This window comes from Labrus mixtus, chromosome 3 (assembly GCF_963584025.1).
Source record: "Labrus mixtus chromosome 3, fLabMix1.1, whole genome shotgun sequence".
In the NCBI taxonomy this organism is placed as follows: domain Eukaryota; kingdom Metazoa; phylum Chordata; class Actinopteri; order Labriformes; family Labridae; genus Labrus; species Labrus mixtus.
The window spans coordinates 24,174,671-24,200,984 of NC_083614.1; the positions used below are offsets into that span (position 1 = coordinate 24,174,671).

General features: G+C 38.6%; 3 protein-coding genes across 4 annotated transcripts in view; 2 read left to right on the forward strand and 1 right to left on the reverse strand.

Moving 5' to 3' along the window:
* The first annotated feature begins 22 nt into the window (after positions 1-22).
* LOC132967266 (interferon-induced protein 44-like) lies at positions 23-4,192 on the forward strand. Its single transcript, XM_061034105.1, has 6 exons — positions 23-91; positions 221-416; positions 998-1,150; positions 2,348-2,519; positions 2,773-2,873; positions 3,806-4,192. Exons 1-6 carry the CDS (start codon positions 75-77, stop codon positions 4,022-4,024), a joined length of 858 nt encoding a protein of 285 aa, XP_060890088.1. The 5' UTR covers positions 23-74; the 3' UTR covers positions 4,025-4,192.
* Positions 4,193-5,409: 1,217 nt separating this feature from the next.
* On the forward strand, positions 5,410-11,043 carry LOC132967282 (interferon-induced protein 44-like). The gene is made up of 8 exons (XM_061034106.1): positions 5,410-5,500; positions 6,803-7,335; positions 8,593-8,641; positions 8,884-9,079; positions 9,193-9,345; positions 9,449-9,620; positions 9,918-10,018; positions 10,845-11,043. Exons 2-8 carry the CDS (start codon positions 6,864-6,866, stop codon positions 11,037-11,039), a joined length of 1,338 nt encoding a protein of 445 aa, XP_060890089.1. The 5' UTR covers positions 5,410-5,500; positions 6,803-6,863; the 3' UTR covers positions 11,040-11,043.
* Positions 11,044-11,861: 818 nt separating this feature from the next.
* rabgap1l (RAB GTPase activating protein 1-like) overlaps positions 11,862-26,314 on the reverse strand; it is a 110,167-nt gene continuing 95,714 nt past the window's right edge. For both annotated transcript variants that reach the window (XM_061034110.1, XM_061034109.1), the window contains exons 20-26: positions 22,747-22,839; positions 19,092-19,202; positions 18,476-18,580; positions 17,549-17,632; positions 16,560-16,631; positions 15,340-15,540; positions 11,862-15,026 (exon numbers count right to left, since the gene is read on the reverse strand). In XM_061034110.1, coding sequence (XP_060890093.1) covers positions 14,850-15,026; positions 15,340-15,540; positions 16,560-16,631; positions 17,549-17,632; positions 18,476-18,580; positions 19,092-19,202; positions 22,747-22,839 — 843 coding nt within the window. In that variant the 3' untranslated portion in view covers positions 11,862-14,849. The remainder of the gene's footprint in view (positions 15,027-15,339; positions 15,541-16,559; positions 16,632-17,548; positions 17,633-18,475; positions 18,581-19,091; positions 19,203-22,746; positions 22,840-26,314) is intronic.

A 26,314-nucleotide genomic window follows, 5' to 3' on the forward strand; every position in this document is an offset into this window, starting at 1 on the left:
ACGTATTCTATTAGACTTAGACAACTCTTGATCTCTCTCCAGTTCAACAGAAGTTGGAGACACCATGGAGAGACATGAAGTGGACTGAAGAGTAAGTAAAAACTGGGATTTTAAATAAAGTTGAGCTTGAAATACCCCGATACCTTTCAATCATAAATACACTCCTGCCACGTCAACAAAGTGTGAACAGAAACAGAAAGTGTCTAAAATTACAATCCAGGCAGAAGACAAGTCTGATGGAGACCATCAGCTCCTACAGACCGAGGTGTGGGGAGGGGACTCAGGCTCGGGTGCTGCTCCTGGGACCTCTCGGTTCAGGAAAGTCCAGCTTTGTCAGTTCGGTTCAGTCTGCGTTTAATGGAAGAGTAACGAACCGGGCCATGGTGGGCTCCTCCTCTTCCAGCTTCACCAAGAAGGTAAGAGGAGCACTGATGTGTTTCCGAGGCAAAGTGCTGAAACAGTATCATATTATTCCCTTCTTAAAATAGTAAGATACCTGAGCTTGGGCCTTAGCTAGTCCAGCTCTGCTGGAATCTTCAGGAAAGTATCTGACCAATTCACAAAACCAAGGAAGAAACACTTTTAACCCTCTTCTTGATTGATTACAAATGAAAGAACTGAGGGATAAACAAGCATGGAGGTCTCTTTCTCCTTTACTTGTGAAAATAATTTTGACCAACCACTCCAAAGCATGTCTAGATGTGCCTCTACTCCTTTGACACAGTTAGAACAGCTTAGATGTTATTTATGGGATATCAACTTACACAGTAATACGTTTTGACTAAAGTTAATGTCCACAAACTAACTTTATCTGGTGTTTTTATCTCATGGTAATTATCAGCAGATGTTGTCTTTAAGATCAAATCAGTGAACTCAACATGTTTAAGTACTTACATTACTTACATTCAGATTTAATCTACATTAATGCAATGCTTCACTAAACTGTCTCAAGACAGTCGTTGCACATCAATCCCATGAACTTCCTTGTGTTTGTCAGCTGAAGTTGTTCAACATCCGTGATCAGAAGGGAGAGGATCCTACTGGACTGGTTCTGTGTGATGCTATGGGCCTAGGAGATGGAGAGATGACGGGCCTGACGCTCCATGACGTCCTGTCCATCATCAAAGGTCATGTACCCGAGGGACACAAGGTGAGCTGGATAGGCCTGCAGCAAGGCTTTGAGGATTACAGTGTGAGTCAGTCAGTTGCTCCAGTCTGAAATGTCTCATCGGTAACTCCCCTACGTCGGGCACTGACATAATGTGCATCTTCTGTGCAGTAGGCATCAGCTTGAACAGCCATGGTATTGATATCCTCTTCCCTCTGGTTATCAACGTTCAACTTCCTAATGAAACATGGAAAGTTCTGTATCTCTCTCTCTGTTTATACATTTCCTCCTGCTGTTCCGACTTTACTCTCCCAACCTGCTGCACACAGCACCAGCATGATGTCAAACGCCTTTATAAAACATCAAATAATTAATAAAAACTAAACTTCTCAGAAAAGTGAACACTTGGACAAAAACAGCCAAAATATAACTAAGTATGACAGAAACCATTTTTGGGGAAGATTAAACAACATGTGTTTTGACTCTTTAGTTTGACTCAGGTCTCATCTGGATTAAACGATATACTCGACTCATGACAGGATACAATATGTATCATGATATTGTGTTCATGATAAGATCTTACCATGATTTTCTACAATTTTTTCTTTAAAAAAATGACATTTAAGTCAATTCATGAAGAAATACGATTCTATTTCATTTAAAATTGTGACAATAAAAGTGCAAAACATCCTTCCTCTTATTTTGACTCCTCTCTTCTTCAGCTACTGATGTCAAATAACAGAATCTTAAACAAACAGCTCCCTCTGCTGGATATAATAAAAAAAGTATTGCAAATTTTTTTATTTTTTAACTAGTATATATTTTCTATTATTATTAGCTATTTTAATGGTATGGCAAGATATGTTTTTTTTCTTATTTGTTAACATGGAGGAGGCAGTGATTATGATCTATAATTCTATACTGCAGCCTGACAGCAGGGGGGAGCCCCAAATGTTTTGGCATCACTTTTGGGGAGCTGTCATGTCTTTATGATCGGTCTATGCTGTTGACCTGTCCTCTATGGACCATGAGGTTTGGCTCTTTATATTCACTGCAGGACTTGTAACATCACTGATGATGCTCTGATTACTTCACCTTCATGCCTTAAGTTTAGTCAGTTATAAAAACCAGCTGAGAAAAATCCAGTCAACCTCAGCTGTAGATTATATTTACATGAGCAAATGCTGGCACACTTTGACACAACACGATGAAGTTACCTTTTTCTTTTTGCTCCCCCAGTTCAGCCCAGACCAGCCGGTGAGGTCTGAGACTGTGGGCTATGTGAAACGGCCCAGCATCAAAGATAAGATCCATTGTGTTGTTTTTGTGGTGGACGCCTCTAAAGTCCTGACCTACCCCAAAGGCCTCAGCACCACCTTCCAGCAGCTCCGAGAGCACATCAGTGACCTGGGTAAGGAAAGGGCCACAGGCAGTGGAACACATAGAGTTTTCACTTAAACAGATCAATGTGACATGAACATTACAACCACTCTGTCCTATTGTTATTGCAACATCAGAAGCAAAATTAAAGCAAGTAAGTCATCTTGTATCTTTTTTTTTTTTTTTTTACAAATGAAGTTGAAGTTGAACTGCCAGTATGTTCTTTTTTTTCTTCATAAATTGCCTTGAAAGCCATCGTGACCGCACCATGTTCTGTCTGTTAGGTGTTCACCAGGTGGCTCTACTCACCCACGTAGACTATATTTGTACAGAAACGGCCAAAGATGTCACCAAGGTTTACGAAAGCAGAGTCATCAAGGACATGGTAGGTTAAAAAAAAGTCCATATAAGATCCTATAATAATGTGTCAGGAGAAAAATATCAAAACTTAAAAGGTAAATAAAGACAGGAAAAAAACACAGGCTTTTATTATCTCTGTAAATACTCAAGATGCAACAACATTAACCAAATATTTGAACCGTTATATTTTTGAAGATGGATTAAACTTTGGATGTGCAATTCCAGAGTGTGACATTACTTTTGAATCCTATTCAGGACCTTCTCTATATTGTCCACAATGAGAAAGAAATGCAAACATGAAGACATTTTCCCATTTTTGATCTGTGATTCAAACCTTTAAAAATGAAAATGAAATTCTACTGATGTGTTTTTAAATATTAACGTTAAAACGTTACTGTTAGTTTTTATTTTTACTTTTCGAAGAGCTCTCTCTCCTTTTTTGTTTTCTCATAATCGCCTTCTGATAACCAACACGTCCTCACACCTGTATGATTTATGTTGTTAGTACCTTTGTTTTGTTGGTAATGATATATAAAAAAATGAATAACAATCATATGAATAAAATAAAAAGTTTCTATACAGAACATAGAAAAAGATCAAATCTCATATGTTACTGAACAGCTGTATTCCATCCATGAGGTTATGTTAAAGCACATATTGCATCTAATAACTTTATTCATTGTCTCCACAGTCTTAGATGACGTTTATATTGAACTGTCATTCACACAGTTGTTCAAGCCATTAACAGTTCCATAAAAAGACAGAATGTAGTGAGATATTTCCAGCTTATACCTTCATCGTTTCATAGTATCCAGAATCCAGAATCATTTTCTGTTGTCGTAGTGTCATTTTATTTAGCATGGAATTGTGTGTGTGTGTGTGTGTGTGTGTGTGTGTGTGTGTGTGTGTGTGTGTGTGTGTGTGTGTGTGTGTGTGTGTGTGTGTGTGTGTGTGTAGATGGCTAAAGCTGGAGCTCTGTTGGGTATGTCCACCTCCTACATCGTCCCAGTGAAGAACTACTCATCAGAGTTGGATGTGGATGCTAACACTGATGTGCTTCTGCTAAGTGCTGTGGACCACATCCTGCAGTATGCTGATCTGTATTTCCAGGACAATACACCACAGAACATCCAGCCAAAGTTCGACTTACAACCAGGGTTCAGTCTCATCCACTAATGAGTTGGTGCAGCAACTTTAATTTAAAGGACCTTTATGTTGGATTGAAACCTTAATGACATCACTGGTCCTGGTGTTGATATCTAATTTACACTTTGTTTTTACCTTGTGTGTTATGTCTACTGTTTTGGCAAAAAGCTTGCAGCATTAACCAATTCACTTATACTTGAAACTGAATTAATATTTGCTTGACAGTAGCATAATAGTCCAACCTTGCCCATTAACAGCAAAGTTTAACTTTCTTATTTTTGGTGTGTGTATGATGTTATTGACATCACTTGCTCCTGCCAGCTGTGTCATGCTCTTTATGCAGGTAGCTCTCCTGGTGAATCTCCTCTTATAATAATGAATTTTGCAACAAAATGAACCATATTCTCTTCATTTCAATGACTACTTTGCTTCATAAAAAGGCTATTTTAAAAGCATGTTATAAATAATCATTTTATGTCAAGTTTATTTGAACAATTCTCAATTTCTCTCAGGAATGTTTTGTATTCATTTTTTTTTTTTTTGAGGTGATGGTTTAGAGGTCAGTAAATGCAGACTTTAAAACTGAACTGATTTGTGAAAGTATTTTTAGTCTGGTTACAAATGTCCAAAAACCATTTTGGAGGTGTTTATTATCTTTTAGGCAAGATGTTGAAAAAAATCAATAGATGACACATGTTAGACAAGATTCACATACAGTCAATTATGTCTGAAATTTAACTCAACATTTACCAGTGATCAAATATTATCATGGACATATTTCTGGTTTTCATGATTTCATGGCAGATTTTGCCACTTTTTCTTCATGTTTCCAATTAATTGATATGTAGAAATTGACCTGAGGGCCACGTTGAGGGTTGATGGGGGCCGCCAGTTGCCCGCCCCTGATATAGAACCTGAATGTTACCGTCGGTCTCTAATCATCAGTTCTGATTTTCTGGGTCATGCATGTTCACGTTAGAACAAACAAATTATAACACTGAGCTAATAGGCCTACTTCTAATACTGCTACACATACTTTTACCATTATTACTGGTATTGTAGCCATATGAATAAATTAATAGGCTATTTCATTTTCTCTTTCTTTCTGCATCTCCCTTTATTCCACTTTCAAGACCCACACAGTTTCTGCAGATGGTTGTTCAACATGACTGGTTCTGCCTCTTAAAGGAAGTTTTTCATTGCCACAGTACTTTACTAAATGTTGCTCATGGTGGATTAATGTGTGTCTTTGTAAATAATACAACAAAGAGTAAGGTCTAGAGTCTATACTGTAGATCTGCTCTTTTTGTAAAGTCGATTGATTGATTGATTTCGCACACACTTAACTTGACGTTTCTGTTTAATGATTACACTGAAGCAAAATTATTCAAGTGAGGTCACTTTCAGTTTCATTTTCCCCGCCTACTGTAGTTTATTGTCTGTCTAACAGTCGTCTCTTCACTGAGACGGTCCAGCCACCGCCCTAGCTGTTTACAAGACAAGAAGGTAAGGATGCAAACACCAAGAGTTTTATTTAATATTACACTTTTAGTAAGTTATAAGACAGGGTCGGAGTAGAGCTTCTGCTATCCACAGATTGTTGGATAAACGGATTTTTTTATAACACCATTAAATCCAGTGGTAGGAACTTGAGTAACCATTTCTTTCTTCTTTCTAACAGAAAGCGGAAACTATTTCATGTGCATGTGGGTCCTATTATGTAGCCTAACTTTTTACATACATCTTTTTCTTATCGCCCATTAAGCGAACGGTTTACTGATGTGAAAAAGCAGATGTTCATTGTTTATCTGTGTTGCCTGTAGGCTATAATTGTTTTCCTCGGGTCGGTTTTTCTGCGAAAGCTCCGTTTTGAAAGTTACATATAGTTCATTTGAAATAAGGAGTGATGTTGGACTGTAGTTTCAAACAGGCTTGAAACACCCTGATGATGAATGGAGGGACAAGGTGGGATTTTTATTATTGAACTATAACTTCCGGTTTACCTTTGAGACTGACAAAGCATATTTTGCATATTTTATCAAATGAAGAGGTAAAACCGAAAGACATAAGGGTATATGTGTGGTATCTAAAGCAAATTAATCTGTAAATGAGCATTTCGGATTCAGAGCTCAAACTGTACCTACATACAAATATACATAGGCCTACATACATACTGTACTAGGGGATGGAATCACCAGTGGCCCCACAATACCATATTATCATGATAGTCTACTTAGAATTGTGATACAATATATTGTGATTTAACTTTTTTTTACTGCATGTTATGTCCAAATCAAGAACTGTTTTGTCTAATAAGAAAACATTCTCAGTCTATTCATGTCACTTCAGTCTTATTATTTCTACACAAAGGAAGTCAAGCCTCCAAAATTAACAACACTGTGTTCTAAGTAAAACCCTGTAAAAGGCTGCATACACCTTACAATCTGGACTGTTAGTATTTCAGTGTAATCAAACTGATTTTTTAACAATGCAACTTGCTCCAAATTAATTGTCCAACCCCTTCAGCAATTACAAATTAAAGAAGCACATTTTCTATTAATATAAAATAAATATATCGATACTTTGGGGCCATGAGCCAATTTCATATCGGTAAACAAAATATCATGATACTATACTGTATCAATTTTTTTCCCCACTTCTAATACATATAGACATACATACTGTACATACACATATGCACATACAGAAGGGTTAATACAATGTTTTATAATTAATAAATTACATTACCCTAATTTTACAAACCTATGGTTTATATTTTATAAAGAATCTGTTTCTTTTTCTATTTAGACACCAAAGTACCACTGAAGATTCATTCAGCATCAGTTACAAAACTGACCAGCTGTCCACCATGAACCCTAGACTTACAAGAAACCAGCAGAAAGGAATCTGCGCCCAGCTGGGAAGATTCAATCTGCAGCTGTTGTACAAGGCCAGCATCCATGGCTTCACCGGTGCAGCCTTCCACCAACAATGTGACACCCGCAGTCCCACAGTCTCTGTGGGCTTCAATGTCTCTGGTTATGTTTTTGGAGGCTACACCAAACAACCATTCAGTCAGTCAGGACAGTATGTGCATGATGATCAGGCCTTCCTTTTCACGTTCAGTGGAGAAAAGCTCCTCAAATATCCAGTCACAGGCCCTGCTAATGCAGTGAGAATGATTGGTAATTCTGGGCCATATTTTGGAGAAGCATTGGTTCTGGTAACTGGAAGCAAACCCGTGGTCCACAGCAATCCAGGGAATTATTACAACTTCACTGCTGCAGAAATGCATGGCAATGACCTCAACATGACTGAGTGTGAAGTTTACCAAGTCGTAGGTGAGTTCATAAAAGTGAATATCTTGTTTTTCTGTTATTTGTCGAGATATTCTTGAGGTACAGCAAACGAGGAAGAGGTGGTGAAGAGTTGTTGTGTCTTGTATCAGGCAGATGGCTAAAAGTACTAAAAGTTGATTATGATGTAATGCAACAGAAGCTTGCATTTTCCTAGTCCTCTGTCTCATTAGCAACCCCATTTGATTATATATCTAAAAATCTAGAGTAGAAGGCAGTTAGGGACCGCCAATGAAGGTTTAACTTACTGTGGGAATAATAATAACTTGCAGGAAAACCAGGTTTTTATTAGTCAGCAGCAAAATTGCTGCCTGCAGTAGGGATGTGCACAATTAGTCAACTAAATGATCAAACATCTTCACCCTTGCTAGTCGGCATCAGAATTACAAGTCTGTGACCCAAACTTCTGGACAAATGTTTTGTCTAAGCTGTAATGCAGACACCTGCCACTAGCCAGGGCTGAAGATTCCCCACTCTAATGATGGATGGCATTCATAGGAGCAGCATGGTTTGTCCACCACTTTTCTAGGCATGATAGGTGTTCGTAAAACATTGTCAAGAAGGGCTGAGGGAGGTTTATGCTGAGTGCCAAACATGATGAACTCAATGGACGTGCTATCAGAGATATTGAAACACTAGGAATCAAAAAATCTACCTTATTATGATTTATTGTAGGAGTGTAGTTGTGTCTGACACCAACTGAATCTGGTTTGTCTAAAAATAAATGAAACTATGAATTATCTTTAAATTAGCTTAAAGCCCCTGTGAGGAACGTGGAAACTTCTGGGTTGTGTTGATTTTGGCGCCACCTGTGGGCAAGGGGCTACGTCTTTGCTGTACATGTACAAGTGAAGATTTATTTTTTTATTTTATAATGAAAATCTCATCCTTCTTTACTATGAGTGTTTAACATGCTTCCCAAATTTAACCTTTTGCGTGGAAAATTATTTTTAAAAAGGCTGTTTCGGCAGCATGCTGTAAATCACCTTATCAGGCATTAAAATTCAGTGTATGGAAATTATTTCAGTGTGTTTCATAACCAGCTCAAAACTCCTCACAGGAGCTTTAAACAACACAGTAACACTATGAGTGTCCTGCTCTGTCAACCTGCTCACCATGAATTATTCCTTACATATGTTGTCAGTGTATTATAGAAACTCCTCACCAAGGAAAAAAGGTTAAACATTGTGGATGGTACGAGATCATTGTTTTAAAAAGTTGTTTTGTGTTTTTTTTAAACAGAAATGACCGCACTGGAGAGCCCATGGAGAACTGTAATCTGGGAAACTGAGTAAGCTGGATATCTTATGATTTAATGTACTATAATATATCAAGTAAGAAAAAGAATGATCTTCAGAAACAGTCATGTTGATTATTAGGATGAAATAACAAAAGTGTTTTAGACAGCATAATAGGCAACGAGGATGTGCTTGGCAGGGCATACAGTGCCATACTCAGTCCTAGCTTTCAGGTTATCACTGATTTGATGTATGTACAAATTGTTTTTCAATCAGCATTTTCTTGATTCTATAGGAAGAGAACAGAGCTGATGGATAAATTAAGGACCTACAGACCATTAGTCAACTCTGTGTCCAAGGCTCGGGTCCTGTTAATTGGGCCAGTTGGAGCTGGAAAGTCTAGCTTCTTCAATTCTCTCAACTCTGTGTTCAGAGGCCACGTCACCAATCAGGCCATGGCTGGATGCTCCACCACCAGCCTCACCACACAGGTTACAGTCCGACTATTAATCATTTCCATTAGTGACTAAGTCACTAATGACATTAGAGACTGATTTGAAAATGAAAACCTTGTGATTTGTTCCTTTTCTGCTTTGTTCAACAGTTTCGCACCTACACTTTGAAAGATGGGCGAGAAGGAAAACCTCTGCCAATCATCTTGTGTGATACCATGGGGTTAGAGGAAAGCACAGGGGCGGGGGTAGGCTTGGATGACATCATCAGCATACTTAAGGGCCATGTGCCAGATCGCTATCAGGTAAAGCATTTTGTCACATGTAAGAGGATATTAAAAGTATGAGCCACTGAGTTGACTTCAGTTTAAACAAACTTTTCTTTTTTCTTTTTACTGAACATCTCAGTTCAACCCCTCTGCCTCTTTGCAGTTGGATATCCACGGATATCGTGAGCGTCCAGAGCTTAAGGACAAGGTCCACTGTGTTGTGTACGTCCTTGATGCCTGCAAGGTCTCCATCATGCCCTCAAAGCTGGAGGAGAAACTGGAAGTTATCCGCAAAAAGATCAACTTGATTGGTCAGTAACATTTAGACCTATCTTGGGCCAGAGGTAACAGTTCATGCTGATCTGTAGAAAACTGAGCACAAGTTTGGTTCTGTATTTGCAGTATGTTTGCTGTAATACACTTTTTTTTCATTTGCAGCAGGTATCCTTTATATTTTTTTTTTCTTGTGTATTTTTTAAAATGTATTGTTAATATTCATGTTTTTATATTGAAGCTTTGTTTGGACTTGTTGGCTTTTGAGTACTTCTGTATTTTTGACCTGACACTAAAGAATACCCAGTGAAATGTCCTTTCTTTGTTGTTTCCAGGAGTCCCTCAGCTAATCCTGCTCACCAAAGTAGATGAAGCCTGTCCTCTAGTGTTAGAGGACGTGAGAAACGTTTACAAGAGTTTGTACATTAAGCAAATGGTGAGGACTAAGGTTTTATGTTTAAAGGATGAATGTGCGACATTTTACACATAAATATAACAGAAATCAAGTATATTCTATTTTATTCTATTCTATTCTATTCTATATCCTCTGAAAATAACTTTGTGAGTCATGACTGTCTACAATGAGTGTGACACTCGAGTCCTGCTGTCTGTGATGTTGTCTGAGCCGTATCTACAGCGTGTTTACATGGACGGGACGGCCGGCTGGCTCATCCCCTTACGTATAAAAGTTGTTTGTAAGTGAGGGACTAGAGAAAAGAAGAATAACATACTGTACTCACTGCTTATTTGAATGTCAAGTAAGCGTTTTTAGATCACGGTCATTTCGTGTAAATTGACATGCTGTGTGAAGCTACGAGCGAAACAAAGAGAGCTAGCATTAGCATGCTAACACAACAATGCCGCTCGAGTTGTTTTGGTTTCATGCTGGTGCTCAAGAGCGACATCTGCTGGATCAAAAAGTCGCAAGAAAAGTATAAAAATGTCCTGTGAAGTTTAATCTTCAGATCTAAGAGATAATCTTCGAGGCTGAGAGTTGATCAGATAAATACAACCTTCACGTATCATGTGTATTATGAAGCTTAATACATCAGTAGGATTGCAGGTAATCAAAGTCATATCATTTACATTTATTGGTCATGCAAGTTTTGTTTAAAAGTTGTTTATCTTGTTAAAGGTAAGAAGCCATAAACAACAATTTCATAACCTAACTTTTACTCATTGGTAAGACAAATAAAGAATGTTTAACTTAGAAAAGTTAGCACAATTCATTTTTAGCTTTTAAAAAGTGTTTTGTTATCCAGATGCAGGAGGCCAGCAGTCGGCTCGGTCTGCCGTTGTCCTGTGTTGTTCCGGTGAAGAACTACAGCGAGGAGTTGGAAGTGAACCCAAACTGTGACATCCTGCTGCTCAGTGCTGTCAATCAGATGCTTCGCTTCACTGATAACTACTTTGACGACATCAGTGACCGAGTCAGCAACATTAAAACCAAAGAGTAAGAAGTATTTGTTCAGCAGATACACAAACACTTAATGGTGTATGAATGCTGCAGCCATCATCATCATCTATCAGCACAAACCTGCATCGTGCTTCTTAACTGGTAGTTTTTCAAAGCAGCTCTTGGAATTTATAATACTCACACGGTGGAGGACAATATTTGATAAACCATTGATCATTGTTCTTACAGTTCAGACAAGACATTGTGAAAAATTGAGAGACCTTCAATCTTTTTTTTGGAGCCATGGATGAATGTAATTATCTTTGTAGTAATTATTTAAGGTTAAGGTATGTAGTCTGTTATATATTGGTGTTTTGGGTTATTGATATTATATCATTTATTAGGATTATATTGAGTAGGGGGATATCGGGTCACATGGGTATAGGTGGAGATGTATTGATTTAACTCACCTGTTCACCTTTTGTTCTCAGTGGAACAAAACATTTACATTACTTACATTTCACTGCACATCTGTATGAGCATGTGACAAATAAAAATCTTGAATCTTGGAAGAGAGGGGGTGAGCTGGGTTGCTGTATTTTTTTGTTGACCGCTATTGTTTCTGGCTCACTGTGATTATGAGTTAATTCACGTTATCATAATGTAAGTTGATTATCTTTTTTCGTTAATAAAAAAGTCAAAGTTATTTTACGTATCATAGTATTCTTTTGAAAACACGTCAGACAAAGATATTAAGCCCAACCTTTAGCCTCTCAGCGGCTTCATTGTTCAGGAAAGCCGTTATACTTTTCTTCATGAACAAGACCCAAAACGATTATATTGTTGTATTCTTCTATTCAAAAGAAAGATGAAATACATGAAATGAACAGAAAAACTGAGATTTATTAATGCAGACAGTTTTTGTACAGCTAACAGTGTTGAGGAGCGGCCCCTCCATATGTAACAGGACTGTTGTTTGACAGATTACAACACATCACACCTCTAATCTGACTCCAGGCCTGCTTTTATATCTTTGAAATTAACCGTGGATTAGAGCGGATTATAAATTGGCATCTGTCCTCTTAGCAACAATAATCACCAGTTGAAAAATAATTATACTCTGTGATCAGAATAACATTCAAACACACACACACATCTTGAAATAGTGTTTAAAATATCAATGTTGCTTTAGTGCACATTAAAGACCGGGGAGCTCTCTCTCTAACTTTGCCACGGTTTACATGACTTTAATGACATTGTAACTGTCAGACATGTGATCAACAAACATGATGCGCTACATTAAAGAAGGAATGTCCTGGAAATGCGAAGCACACCTGGAATTCAATTGTATTCAGCCAGTCTGTGTCCTCTCTCTCCCTATCCATGATAGTGATGCATTTCGTCAAGTGGAGCTGCTCGGAGGTCGTTGTCAGGGGGCTCATTTGAGGAAACGTGTGATTCAGGTAGAGGATGAGATGACATGGTTGTTGGAAAAGTTGGGTGAGGTCACTGGGGGACGGAGCAGGGGTAAGACATTTATGGCACAGCTGACTCCATCGCACGTTTTGAACAGCCACATGGTTTTCCTCTCATCAGCAAAGGGCTTCAGTCATGAACAGAAAAGGCAGCCACGTGAACAAGTAACTGTGTTGAACCTTACCACTGGATTACAGTGCAGAACACACACACACACACACACACACACCTTCAAAAACACACACACATTCACGCACAGACAATTACAAAAGGACTTGGTCGAAGTCCAAAAGCTGAGTTGAGTGACAATCAGAGTGAAGAAAATGAAAAAGCAGGACATTTGGCACGTATGCTGCAGCTCTGTCGGCTATCATGATAATAAAAAGTGTTCATGTTAAAGCTTAATACTACAAACAATGCAGCACACAGAAAAATAATTGACCTTGCATTTGTTGTTTTTCCTTTTAAAATGTCAGCTCATTAAGTGGATCTTTAAACTATTTTACATGAAACACCGTCTGCTGGTCATCTCACTCGTACTGTACTGAGGTTCAGACAGAGTGATCCAATATGACTACAAGATGATGAGCTATTAGAATTTGACTTTTACTCATGCATCATTTAAGACCAGTTTTTTTAATTCAGCTTTGGACTTGATATTGTTTTTAACTTTCAATAAACCATCAGTACGCAGCTAGAGTTTAATACAGCAAGTGTTAGCACTAAGCAACAGAGCAAGCAGTTCAACATGGACGCAGGGAAGACTATAGAATCACATACTGTTCTCATTGTGTGAGGAATTAAAAAAAAAGGTGGACTTTTGACAAGATAAAGAACAGACAAGTTGGATGGCACAGCTGTGCAAATGGCTTTAGGAGAATTTGGCGATGTGTGTTGGGCAACACAACTTAATCTAGCTGATTAAAGTTTAGCTAGTTGTTTATTGAATAATGACTTCCAGTGGGTGTTGTTAGCTAAAAGAGAGACACTATTTCTCCATGATTACTGTGATAGATTATCACGCCCTGTGAAAGCCATTTATTTTAAGTCTGGGATGGATTAAAGATGGGAAAATTGGCTTCTTCTTAGTGACAAAAAAGCTCTGATTTCTCACCAGACGCCAGAGATGTGTGGTTCTAAAACAGAGCTTGTTTAAAAACATTTTCACGACAAAAAATACAACCAAGGTCAGTCTATAGGTTGTGTACAGTTTCAAAAGAATATTGAAGACTTTGACACTTTTATGCTTATTCCAAATAAAATCACTCCACTTATAAAAGGGCCAGAACAGAGACGGAGTAGGAAGGGAGCCCGTTTCTGTTCTGATCACAGCTGACCGCACTGTGCTCAAATAGATGGCTGCATTTTTAAAACCTGGAGGTAAAAGAAGCCTAAATTACACACAGTCTCATGATCTGGAACTAGGAGTTAAAGAAATCTGTATCTGGATGTATATTTGCAGTATTTACTTTAACCCATGGCTGAACGAGGAGGAGGAACACTGATCACAAAAACGTCTCTGCAGGTTGTCACTTTTGCTCGGCAGCGATTGGACTCGACCACATCGATCACACACTGTGCTTACATCAACATCTAGAGAGATGACATTCAAAATTTCCAAACAGTAATAAAAAAAAATTAACAAAGAACTCTTCCTTGTGTGTTTCTCTTCTCTTAAAGAACTGTACAAGATTATTACAAAAATCAATAATTAGTTATACATATTTATATGACAACATTGTTGATGTTATATTACTATAAACAAAAGAACTTTTTGTTTTGTTCTTGTTGAAGAATCTGAATGCAGTATTCCCTTTTTCAGGGTGCTGTGGTTATTTCTCTTTGCAGCTGCAGCCATGACACTTTCACTCGACATATTCTTCCTATTGTGTGACCAGATGTAGGTAAAACCCTGACAACAATCTCCCTCATATGCAAGACTACGACTCTGCAGTAGCAATGTCTGGCCACTAGGTGGAGCTAAATTATTGACCTATGAGAGGGTTGACAGCATATGTATATGTTTGAATATCAATTCAGTGTTCTTTAAATTTAGGCATCAAACCCTAAAAAGAAGTTTCCTCCGCAAATGCCGAACTTAAAACAAACTTTAAATCTGATTCCCAATTCAGTCAGCTGTCGCATCACCTTTGAAGCAGACACTGAAATGTAAACATGAAGTGACAGACAGGCGGCTTTGTCCAGTCCTCCGCCTGTCCCTTTGCTCATTTTTTCAGATTTCTGCAGTCCAAGAAGCAGATCTGGAAAGGCAGAGCAACAAGCTCAGAGCAACAAGCTCTGCCTTTCCACCTGCTAGAAAAAAGGAATACTGCATCCTCTCATTGCTCCTTCTCCTTCCCGCTCGTGCGAGGACAGAGATGGAGGGAAGCGTCGCCTAGGCAGGGCCCTCCTTTGGAGAGGACGGGGTCTGGGACGTGGAGCATGAGGAGGAGGAAGAGGAGGAGGAGGAGGAGGAGGCAGAGCTCTTAAGGGAGCCCAGAGTCTTGCTGAGCCACGAGTTCTTGGCTGCCTGGATCTCGTTCATCAGGAGTCCCCGTTGGTGCTCGAGCTCCTGCAGAGAGACGAGAGGAGCAGAGGTGTCAGCAACAGGAGCAGAGAGGAGTCAGAAGGAGAACACTATGGATATATCATGATTATTTTAACACACTCACCTCCTATGTGGAACTTAGAAAATATATCTATCTCTCTGGGGTGGATACAAGTGCTTTAATTGGTCCTGTTTCTTGTCTGTATGTTTTAGTAATTCTAAGTATTTGTAGTTTTTTAAGGTGGTCGTGGTACATTCCCTTGCAATGTGTGCAGCAGTTATAACTCTCACATTAATTGTACACATTGTAACATCATCACTGCATAGTGCTCCTGACCTGGATGCGGCACTTGGCCTCCACAAGTTGCAGTTTGGTCTGTGCCAGCTCCAACTCCAGATGCCTCAGCTGCTCCTTCAGTCCGTCCTTCTCCTCGTCCATCGGCTCCGTGGACGTCTTGTCCCTGCCAGGGGACAATGTCTGGACGGACCCCAGGGTGCTGAATAGATCTCTGCAGTGGTCGCAGCCCATTACTTTACCCTGCACGGGCACACAAACACACACAAACACACAGGTTGGTGAGCATGCTGTGCAGACACGTGATCGCATTTGAAAACATATATTCTGATGCATGTGGACTTAAATGTTGTAGCGGATTATCTTGATGCAAATAGGTGTTGTGCTAAAACAAGAGGAAACATCTGGTGTGGCAGTACATTCAAAGAGGACTATTCCCTGATGACAATGTAGAATTAAAACATGCATGGATCTTTTGTGCATTAGAGTAAGAGAGTGTGATCTTTGTTTGATTTTGTATTCTGCCTGCTAGGACTTCAGAAGCAGACACATTAATAACTGTTTTATACAATATTTATTCCATGTACTCCTTTTTTAAGAGACAGTTTATGTTTCAGAGTTCATCCATTTCATTATACTAAGTGCTCAGCTCCACCCAGCTATATACAGCCAGACAATCTTTGTTTAGTGCAAGAGAGGGATGCTGCCATGCTACAGCAATCTGTCATTTTCAACTACGTTTATCCCAGAGTTCTTGTCTTCCTACCTTTAATCTCTTTATGTTCCACATTATATTATCCTGCTCTTTCTTAGCACTATAAATAAGTGATTTTTAAATAATTGCACATAAATGCTCAAGTGTTTTGTTATGATAGGCGGGTCCTTTTGTGAACCAGCCTTGTTAGACATACAGTATATCTTATGAGAACACTTTCAATGAGCACTCCCTTTGTCATCTTCCACTACAACTTCTCTCTGCACATTACTTCATGGATCATTTTCCTGTTCTTAATCCAGGCATGAGGTGACACAGTGCCACACCCATAAAGAGCAACATCATGTTTGGTTAGGGATAAATGATCGGATCATTTGTGCAACCCGGCTCTTGAGGAGTGTGATTATGAACGAATCTCAGCTTGTCTTCACTGAGCAGAAAGACACAATCATCCGACTAATTCTGATGCAACCCTCTGAGTTTGAAGTTTTAAGCTTTCCTCACTAAACTTCAGCAGCTTCCTACAGTAGCTGTGCTGTAACCTCACCCTGACAATGTCCAGCTCTTCTTTTGTTGCCGCCTGCTGTTTTTCCAGCCTGGTGCTCAGCTGGGAGCAGATCTGCGGAGGGGAGAGAACGTCAGGTTATATAAGGGACGATACAGTGAAGATTTTCAACTTGTTTTTCAGGGAAAACATTGTGATGTTTTTTGACATATATGTTTGTTTTTACATTGCCCCTTGCTTGGTCTTTTTTTAATCTGTAAAACCAGTCATTTTCATTGAGGTGCTTTAAGCATTGATTAAAGATAAAATAAGATAATCCTTTATTGATCTCCAGAGGGGAAATTCAAGTGTCCCAGCAGTAAAAGACAAGAAGAAGAGCATGCATATAAGTACAAATAAAATAAGAATATATAGGAATAAAATAAAAGTAAAGATAAAGGTACTATGTATTTACAACTATTATAAATAATGAACGTATGTTAATGGGTTACAGTTCATTCTATGATGCCAAAGAACATCTGACAAAGGGACTGCCGATGAAAATTAGCCTTTAGGTCCAATTCGGGTACATTTACATCTGTCTGAATGTTGCTTAATGTACACTGTCCCTTTTCAAATATTAAAAAAAATATATATATATTATAGTAAACTATACCCCGATCAAGATATTAACTATAAACTAAAAACTATACAGCACATTGAGACATATAAAATGGTAAATGGCAAGTTAAAGTGACCAGTTATCAGATAAAGTGACAGAGGTGAAAAGGGTCACAATGTAAGCAATAAATATCAAAATAAGCATCTAGAAGTAACTGTAAGTAAAGTAAATTTAAGTTCATGTGTCTGTTTTAAAAACGATACGTTTAACGAAGTCCTAGAAATGTAACAGGGTCAATTAAAGTGAAATGTAGTACAGGATTCAAAGATTAATTGCAGTTTTGTGCTGCTCTGTTAAAGAGCTATTAGCTGTTGAGGTTATTTCCCACCCTCATTTTTATGATGGCATTAAGTTATGAAAAACGTCAAACCTGTTTGTATTCAGCTATGATGGCTGTGGTTTTCTTGATCTCCAGCTCGGCTTTTTCCAGCTCCCTCCTGAACACTTCTTTCAGCTGGAAGAGTCAAAAAAAAGAAGACAAAAACATTGATTTAAAAATTAATGAGGAGGAGGAGGAGCTTACAAGGTGCAACGCTGTTACAGAACGGTTACACATATGTAAACGTCAGAGTGATACATTTCTTTGCAATAAGACGTATTATTAACAACACCATGTCTACCATGAAATGATTCTGAATCTTTGGTTACGTAAACACAGCATCAGACGTTCTTTAGGACTCATAACTTTGCAGTATTTTCCTCTTTGGAGATCAATAGTCACCACCACTCACTGAGCTACAGTTTGACAACACTTATAAAATCATTCAGTTCATTCTCACAGAGAGGTCACATTATAGTAAATGGTTGAAATAAAGAGGTCATGAATTAGAGTTGAAAGTTAGATGAAGATTTGTATTTACATGTATGACATAACTGTTGAGTTGTCTCATAAAAAGGTGCCATGATGCCAATTATTGAGCTGACACGGTTTGGTTTCTGCACTCATCCTCATACAAACATCCTCTGCTGTGACAAAGTGACTTAAAGCCAATATGAGACAGCTACTGTCTATTATATATATTCTTTGTTCACTGTCTGACTAATTTAACCCATTAATAACTAATTAGGACTGATATTGGTTGAGTTTATCTTTAATAATTAGAACTTAACATCGTTAAGTCAATTGGTGTTGCCTCATAGAAATTTGGTAAAAAGATTTTTTTTTTGTAATCATGAAATATGGTCACATACTCAAAGCATTTCCTGCAGAAATCAATCAGGAAAATGACCAACAAGTTGAAGTAGTTTGTTAAGGCTGACCTTAATGCGGTGAGGGTAAAGAGAAGGCGGACGTTACCTGAGCGGTCTCCTCCTCCTGTCGCCTTTTTTCCTCCTCCGTCTCCACAAGACGCTGCTTGGTGCTCAGCAGCTCTTTGTTCAAAACATCGGCCTTGTCTTCAGCCTAAGTCCATGAAGACAGACAGACAGACAAGCAACACAGAGACGCTTCATTTCACACCCAATCTGCAACTGTAACAGCACAGTTTGCACACTAAACCAAAGTACACAATCACACTTAGATGTTGACTGAGGGGAAGCAACAACAGGGGTAATGATCATAGATGTAGAATATAATGCTGATCTAGCAAACTGGAACATCAACATTTTTAAAGTTTTTACTAGTTACTCTAATTTGAGGTGTGGAGAAGTGTTCAGTAAGATCAATATGAGCACCTCGTTGAGAGCGCTTTAATCAGTTCAATATCTGAAACATCTGTAACACCTGAACGTTTAGTGTAGGCATATGATTCTTATTTTGCTTAATTATAAAATAATCATTGTTGTCAGATGGGACAAAAAAATATCAAATTCAAACACAAACTAACAAAACGCAAGTAAAAAAAAAAAAAAAAAATGTCCCCGTTCAGGTTTGAAAGGGTCTCAAGGAGGGAGGGGGGGGGCGGCTGTGTTACCTGGTCCAGGTCGTTACGCAGGGCGATCTTGCTGGTGACCAGCTCATGGGCCAAGTCATCGTTCTCCTGTTCGAGCCGCATACTGGCCTCCTGAAGACGACGGTTCTCCCTCTGGACAAACACACACAGTTTGGTTATTAAAACGAGCCTGTTTTGTTTTTCAAATCAGTAACAAGATCACATGTTTTGTTCCATTAAGTACAACAGAATGTGACGTGTGAATACTGAAACCATTTACATCTCCAGAAAGAGAAGTCTGATAACAGAAGAGAGGAAACAACCTCACACCAAACATTATCTAGTTTCTTTTATTGATTATGTTCCTGGATACTTTTTGTAACTCTTACCACTACTTGCCTAACACTAATATTTTCCAAAAGACAGAAAGGGAAACTTTGCTCGGACAGCGTGTGTAAGGAGGCTGACAGAACACCGAATAGAGACGCATTAAAGGCTGCTGGTTTGATCGGACCATTGACAGTTACTGCTATTTAACCATTAGCGTTATAATGGTGTGAACACTGAACAGATAGAAGTCTCAAATAAATGAGGTTTCCATAGCAACATGGTATAACAGAAGTCTTTTAAATACTATCAACAGTTCCAGAGAGCCTCAAAGAAATATATTTTTTATTGTATAAAAGCTTTTTTATATAACTTGATACATTTTATGTCCTTAAAACAACAATTTCAAAATGATTTTAAATCACAGTCATAGGGTTGATTTTAATATCATTGATATGTAAGGGTCTAAGGTTTGATAACAGGGATTTTAACTCTTATAGGTAACCATTTTGCAATCATGACTGAAAAAGCAAAGAAGCACAGGGATGCTGCTCTGATTTCCCCATTTGGACAAGCGGCCCCCAGAGAACTGGTCCTATGTGCTAGAAAGTAGTCTTAAACAGGAACACACAAAACCACACATTGTCCCAGGGTCCCCATTGTAGACCCTTAGTGGAGTCTCATGATTACTGGTCTGCCTGTAAATAGTCTCACATGACTGCCAAGCCTGAATGCGACTAAACTGTTGTCACGGCTTCAAGTGGTCACCTGACCCTGATATCCTGTCACTTTTACAATGACAGACCTCTTCTATCCCCAATGAACTTCACACCCAAACACAGACATCTGTTTACACACACACACACAGTATTACTGAACCTTAAGAGTAAGCCTGACTTTTATTTATGATGCAAAGACAAAAAAAACACGACACCTCAGTCTAAACACCCAGAGGAACACACTCAGTCACATGCCTAAGAGACAGCTTGTGCCGCTCCTCAGATTAAATTCATCTCTTCCTGTTAGCAGAGAAATGACTTGTGGTTGAATTTGGGCAAACAGAGGAAAGAACTTCAAGATCTTAGTGTGTGTGAATGGGAGATTCTTCTCAATCTTTAGCTTAGCTTATCTTTTCATATCTTGGCAAAAAAGTCAACCGCTCAAATCAACAAGAGAAAATGTATAAACATACATCTGCAGCGTATGGTAAGAATCTTAAAAGCCATAAACGTACAAAGTATCTCATATTAAGGATTTTTGTTGGAGCAGAGGCAGCTTACCGTGCCGCAGTCCACACAGTCACTAAAGCGTCTTCACACAGAGCCTCCAGCGGCACGGACTCAACTCTGACACATGATCCTGACAGGAGTTTCCCTTCCCTGTCCCAGCTTCACTCTCCCTCCCCTACCTTCGTCTGCTTTTCTTTTGCAGTAAGGTAAAACATTAAAAGCCGCCAAATAAAGAACAACTGGGTTAAAAAAGGTTTTATATGTACAAAGAAGACGAGCACAAACAATAACTCCCACCCCAAACAATACAAAACAATCACTACATACCTCAACCTGGAGCTTAAACCATGCAAGAATGTTGAATCCTCAAATTAAGGTCAGTATGAAGTAACTACAACCCCCCTAGAGAAATACACCATTTAACCCTGTGCTAATTTACCAGCTGTAGGTGTCCTGCTCTGTCCTGTTGTTGTGTATACGAGCCTTTCTACGGACTGTAAAGATATTGGCTCTAGTCCAACATCTTATCGACAATAATAGTCTTCCTTCCTCCTCTCCAGACCAAACAGCCTCTCCAGCCTCGCTGCTTACACCAACATGTACCTTCTTTTCAGAGATGACAGTTTTTGTTGTTTGCTTCGGTTGTGTTTCTTAACTTTTTACCTGAATGTTTGACACAACTACTTCTTCAGGACTAGTCTCAATAAGTGTTCTAGTTTATCCTCTCATCAACATTCACTGTTCTTGTAATAGTTCTTCAAGTTTTCTGAGATTGGAGAATAGGTGAAGTGTTGCGAAGCTGAATTGGTTCATTGTTTTGGACGAGTATTTGATATTATTGCTGCATAACATTTGGAGATTTTTTACAAACCAAGAAACTCAGCTGATGTCATTCAATAAGGATTTATTTTGTCTTACAAAGCCAAGCCCTGTGTACATCAGAAATGTAGTTTCAAAAACAACAATTGAGAACATCGTGAAGGTGAGGGTCACGATGTGGGAGATGTTTCCCACAGGTTATATCAAGAAAACTGGAACAATCGTTGATCATGAGGATCATGTGGTGAACTTTCCTGCCTTTTAAACTGGTACAGTCTTTGTAATATAGTGTTTCTTGTTAATCTCTTCACAACATGACAAGGCCTTATGGAGAGATTAAAAACCCTGTTTTCAAGCTACAGGCTCAAAAGAAAATCATTTTTATTCATTATTAACATGAGGGGTTCAGTTTGTTAAACCTAAGTAGCTGTATTACGTTTATAATTGAATGGCAACACAGCTTTGGACGGTACAAAAAGCATGAAATAAAGGACTAGTCTGTTGCTTTACAACTTGTTTACTCCAAAACGGCTTGTTAACGTACAGACACAAAATCAGAGTAGTGCTCAGGAAAGATGCCAGTTTTCTATACGCAACACGAGGAGCGGTTTTCAGTTGTTAATGACATTAAACTGTAATCGAGGCAGCTCTTGTGTTGGTTTAAAACTTCCTAACCAAGCTCTTCAATGAGTTGATTTGTAAAAACATGAATGGCAGATTAAAAACAAGAAAGGAGAGAAGTCCTGATAGAAGAGAAAAAGTGAAAGCAATAGAGATGCTGTCTGATGACACTTTGAGGTTTTCTTTATCTCTGAATTTGAATCCCTTGTCCTGTTTTTCTCTCTCTGACAAAACAGAGTCAGCTTAGCCCAAAAATAAATGTTAAAGATGTGTTAGTCGCTAATGATAAAAGTCTGTGATGTGAGGAAAGTCATTTTCACACCTCAACAGTGTCACCGAAATCGACAAAGGTACAGATGACAAAACAGTGTTGTATTCACGGGAGATTTCTAATTTTAGAAACCTGGTTCATTCGAACAGATATTTTAACAAAAAAAAAGGTGGTGGTGTGTCGAATGATGCCTTCTACGCTACAGAAGAACGACTCTTGATCACAATCTTAAAAATACATCAAGGGGCCTCAAAGACTGAACACGCTCTGAGAAGTTCATTTTCAAACCACAGAAAACAACGTTCAGCTCACATGGAAACACTGCATTTGTGTTTGTACATAAAGTGAAAAATGGGCTGGGTACATTTAACCTCACCACCTGGGGAATGTTAGAAATGTTGTGTCTCCGATTAAAGAAAGAACGTCCTACCTGGTATCGATCAATGGGGTCCTCTTGTTGCAGCTGGCTCTCCCTCAGTGTCTGATATTCCTTCTCAAACTTCTTAAGCTTCTTGGTTGGAACCTTAAAGAAAAAATATAAGAAATGTTGACATTGTTAATGTAACTTTGAGGTGCCTGAGGCTGCCTGATAAAATCCGAACAGAGCCCATAGCGATGCAATGAGACACAGGGGAGAGAGTGGGATCATGTATTTGAAATGAACAGCCACATTCTATAAATGCTTTAAATACTGAGATCAGATATGTGAAAGAAGAGATTACGCTCAGCTGTTTTTTACTGAGGAGTCTCAGTAACTCAGTAACATTGTTTTTTTTCTCAGCAGTAACGACACCGCCTGACATTTATCAACAGGTAGAGAAAAAAAGTCATTTTCAAAGAAACAGGGACCAGCTTTAAAGAACAACATCCATTTATCTCATACATTTAAACTACAGTATATGTTTGATAGGGCATGTTGAAAAATATGTCAAGCTGCTGCATAATCTTGTTACATGTAGACTTTGTCTGTAAAAAAAACTTCAGCTATAAAGTCAACAACAGTGAAATAAACGGCAACGATCAGAGGTTTGAATACGTAGACAAGACATACACAGATATCGTTTTCACAAAAGTCAAAACTGACAGCTATAATTCTGAACACTGCTGCTGATGAATGTGGTTTTGTGGTTTGCACTGCACAGTTTCTGTTTTCTATTGCAGAATCTGACCTTTATGTTCATAACCCTTACATGTCTCCTTATGTGATTTTTTATGTGAGATTTTAACAAATACGACGTAAAAACACCCACATTACAGAGATGACCAACTACGCACTTCAAAGTAGATTTGACAGTAAATCAGCCACTTGTAGAGAAAAATATTATTCTTAGACAACAATTTGTGTTAATGACGGAAGCTTCATGACCAACCGTCGTTCATTTCCTCCTGAGGTGAACAGAAACTAGCATCGCATAAAGCTGTCTGAATTCTGCCATTAGTGAATGCCAGCTAATTAGACTAATACTTTACTGGGTTGCTAGTTTAATTCAATAATAATAAAGATGAATACACATTTGTAGCTCAGCATGTTCTGAACAAAAAAATGTAATGTTTCATTCTCAGCAACTCCACCTGCCCGATTAAAAATGTACTAAGGAACAATTGTTAATGGAGAAAAAAGAAGAAGAAGAAGCTGCACACACTGATTAACAAGTCTTTTAGAATACATAGTGTGTCACTGTTGGCGCCCCCTGTGGACAAAGTAGTATCTCTAATATCTTGCTGGAAAATTGGTAAAAAGCATGAAAAGTAACTTGGGTAAATAGATATAAAAAATTGAATTACTGATGTGTTTTTTTTTTGGGTTTCATCGGTCACACACAGGGAACAGCTTTTTAGAGTTGGACTAGAAGCCTGCTATATTTACAACAATACTCAGAGGACAGATACTTCTGTAGATAAAGATGCTTTTATTATAACATTTGAGTCATTTATGTTTTTCTTCAGTTTATCCTTAATTACTGCTGGTTGAAGTGATCTAATTTACAACTAAGCTTGATAACTTGTTCAAACAATCTAACTGGATGAATCAGTCAGATTCTGTTTTGAACCTGGGATCTTCAGTTATGGTCCGGTTGGACGCAGGAAGGCCACAGAGATTGGATCTAAGATATTGTTTATCTCAGGACATCATCAAAATAAATTATGAAGCACAAACTCAAAATGTGACTTCCTTGTGCGTCTGCATGATTATAGCACACTAAATGTCTGCCAAAACACAGGAAATTCACTTAGTGTGCCATCCATTACACTATTTTGACTGTAACTTCATTCCTTTTCAAATATGCTGAGAGCTAAAAGGTCATGTGACTTCTGTTACACATGAATCACTGCAAAATAATGTACATTTTAAAAAAGCTATGGAGGGGAAACATTCAAAAACATCAGCAAACAGCAGTTAAATATGAGACAACACTGATGACTAACTGATAATGAAGTGAAATATGTGTGTGTGTTGTGAGTGTGTGTGTGTGTGTTCTTCAGGTGGGTGGTAACGTAATCTCTCCTGTGTGGTAACAGCGTTGCCATAGCGCCAACCGTCAGGGCTGGGGATTCCAGGTCAGTCTCAGTCACATGACCTGTCCTCTGAGACCGGCATGTGCGTGTTGTATGTAGACGTATTGAATCGTCTCGCTGATGGTCGGTTTCATCATCAGCTAAAACATCCTCACAGAGAGGAGCTTTAATCACCACTACATGAAGGAAGCTGAACTGTCTCCCTCTTCAGAGAACTCTTCACCTGTCCTTCTCATTGACCTGAGGCTTAACCCTTCATCTCCACGAGCTGAATGGACGTAAAGCCGTAATTTATCTGACACACAATTCCCGAGCTGATAAGCACACTCAGACTCATTCTGTTGTTATCTGTGTGAGAAGAAAGAGCAGCCTGGTCTCTGTTAATAATAGTGTTTTTGTAACAAAACAATGCAGACAAATTGAACGTGGTGTTCCCTTACGGGCAGAAAAAGATCCCTTTTAACAAATTGACTATTTTATTTTTGCTTTTCCTTCATCTGGACTCAGTTTTTCTTCCCACTGTGTCATTTGGTTGAAAACTTTTTGGCTGAAGTAGTTAAAACTAAATGAATATAAAGACTTAGTCGTCACAATAAACCCTGATTGGCTGAGAGAAGCAGATTTCAGGGATCAGGGTCAGCTGGGAAACGGCAGCTGGTTAAGATTCAGTGTTTGGCTCAAGGACACTTAAGCATGTCGGGGTTTGAACCTGGTTCTTCAACAACATGCTGTTCTCACAAAACAAAAAACTTTAGTTGGAAATAAGAGGCTCTCCCCAGTTACGGTTTGTGTTTTTGTATCAGACCTTATAAAAACATTATTCTGTATTTTTTATCATAGCAGGGGAAGAATCAAATTGTTTTGTCTGAGCTAATATTCAAAAAGACATCATCGACACTACTACTACTAACTGTAGTGACTGATTATGCAACCCCCTGCTCTCCAACACCCCTAAAACACACAAAGACTGCAGTGGGAGTGTGTCAGGAAATGCAACGCCAAACTGGGCTGTGCCTACTTGTAAGAGGCTTGGCTTTTATTCAAACATACAGAACCAAAACAGCTACCATCACACAAGATCCCAGACAACTTTCTATAAGAAAACATTTCTTAATCTGCTGCCCCTTTTAGTTTGAGACCCATATGATGCAACAAATACATGAGCATGTTGCAGACTCTCTGATATTCACTTACTTTCTGAGATAATTCATTCTACAGGGAGACTTCTGCCCTTTACGATGATATTTTGTGTTCAACATGTAGATAATACGGTCATCCAGAGTGACCAACAGTCAGAAGAACTATTTAATAAGTGACAATCCTCAGGTCAACAACATAAAAAGTTACCAACCCTTTTACAGGAAAGTTCCCAGTGCCCAACAAAGCTGCTCTTTAAAAGAAAATCAAGTATTTCTGTGCCAATGGTATGAAACAGTATACACCTCCTGTCTGCCAAGTGGGTCTTGTCTCTTTTTCCACTT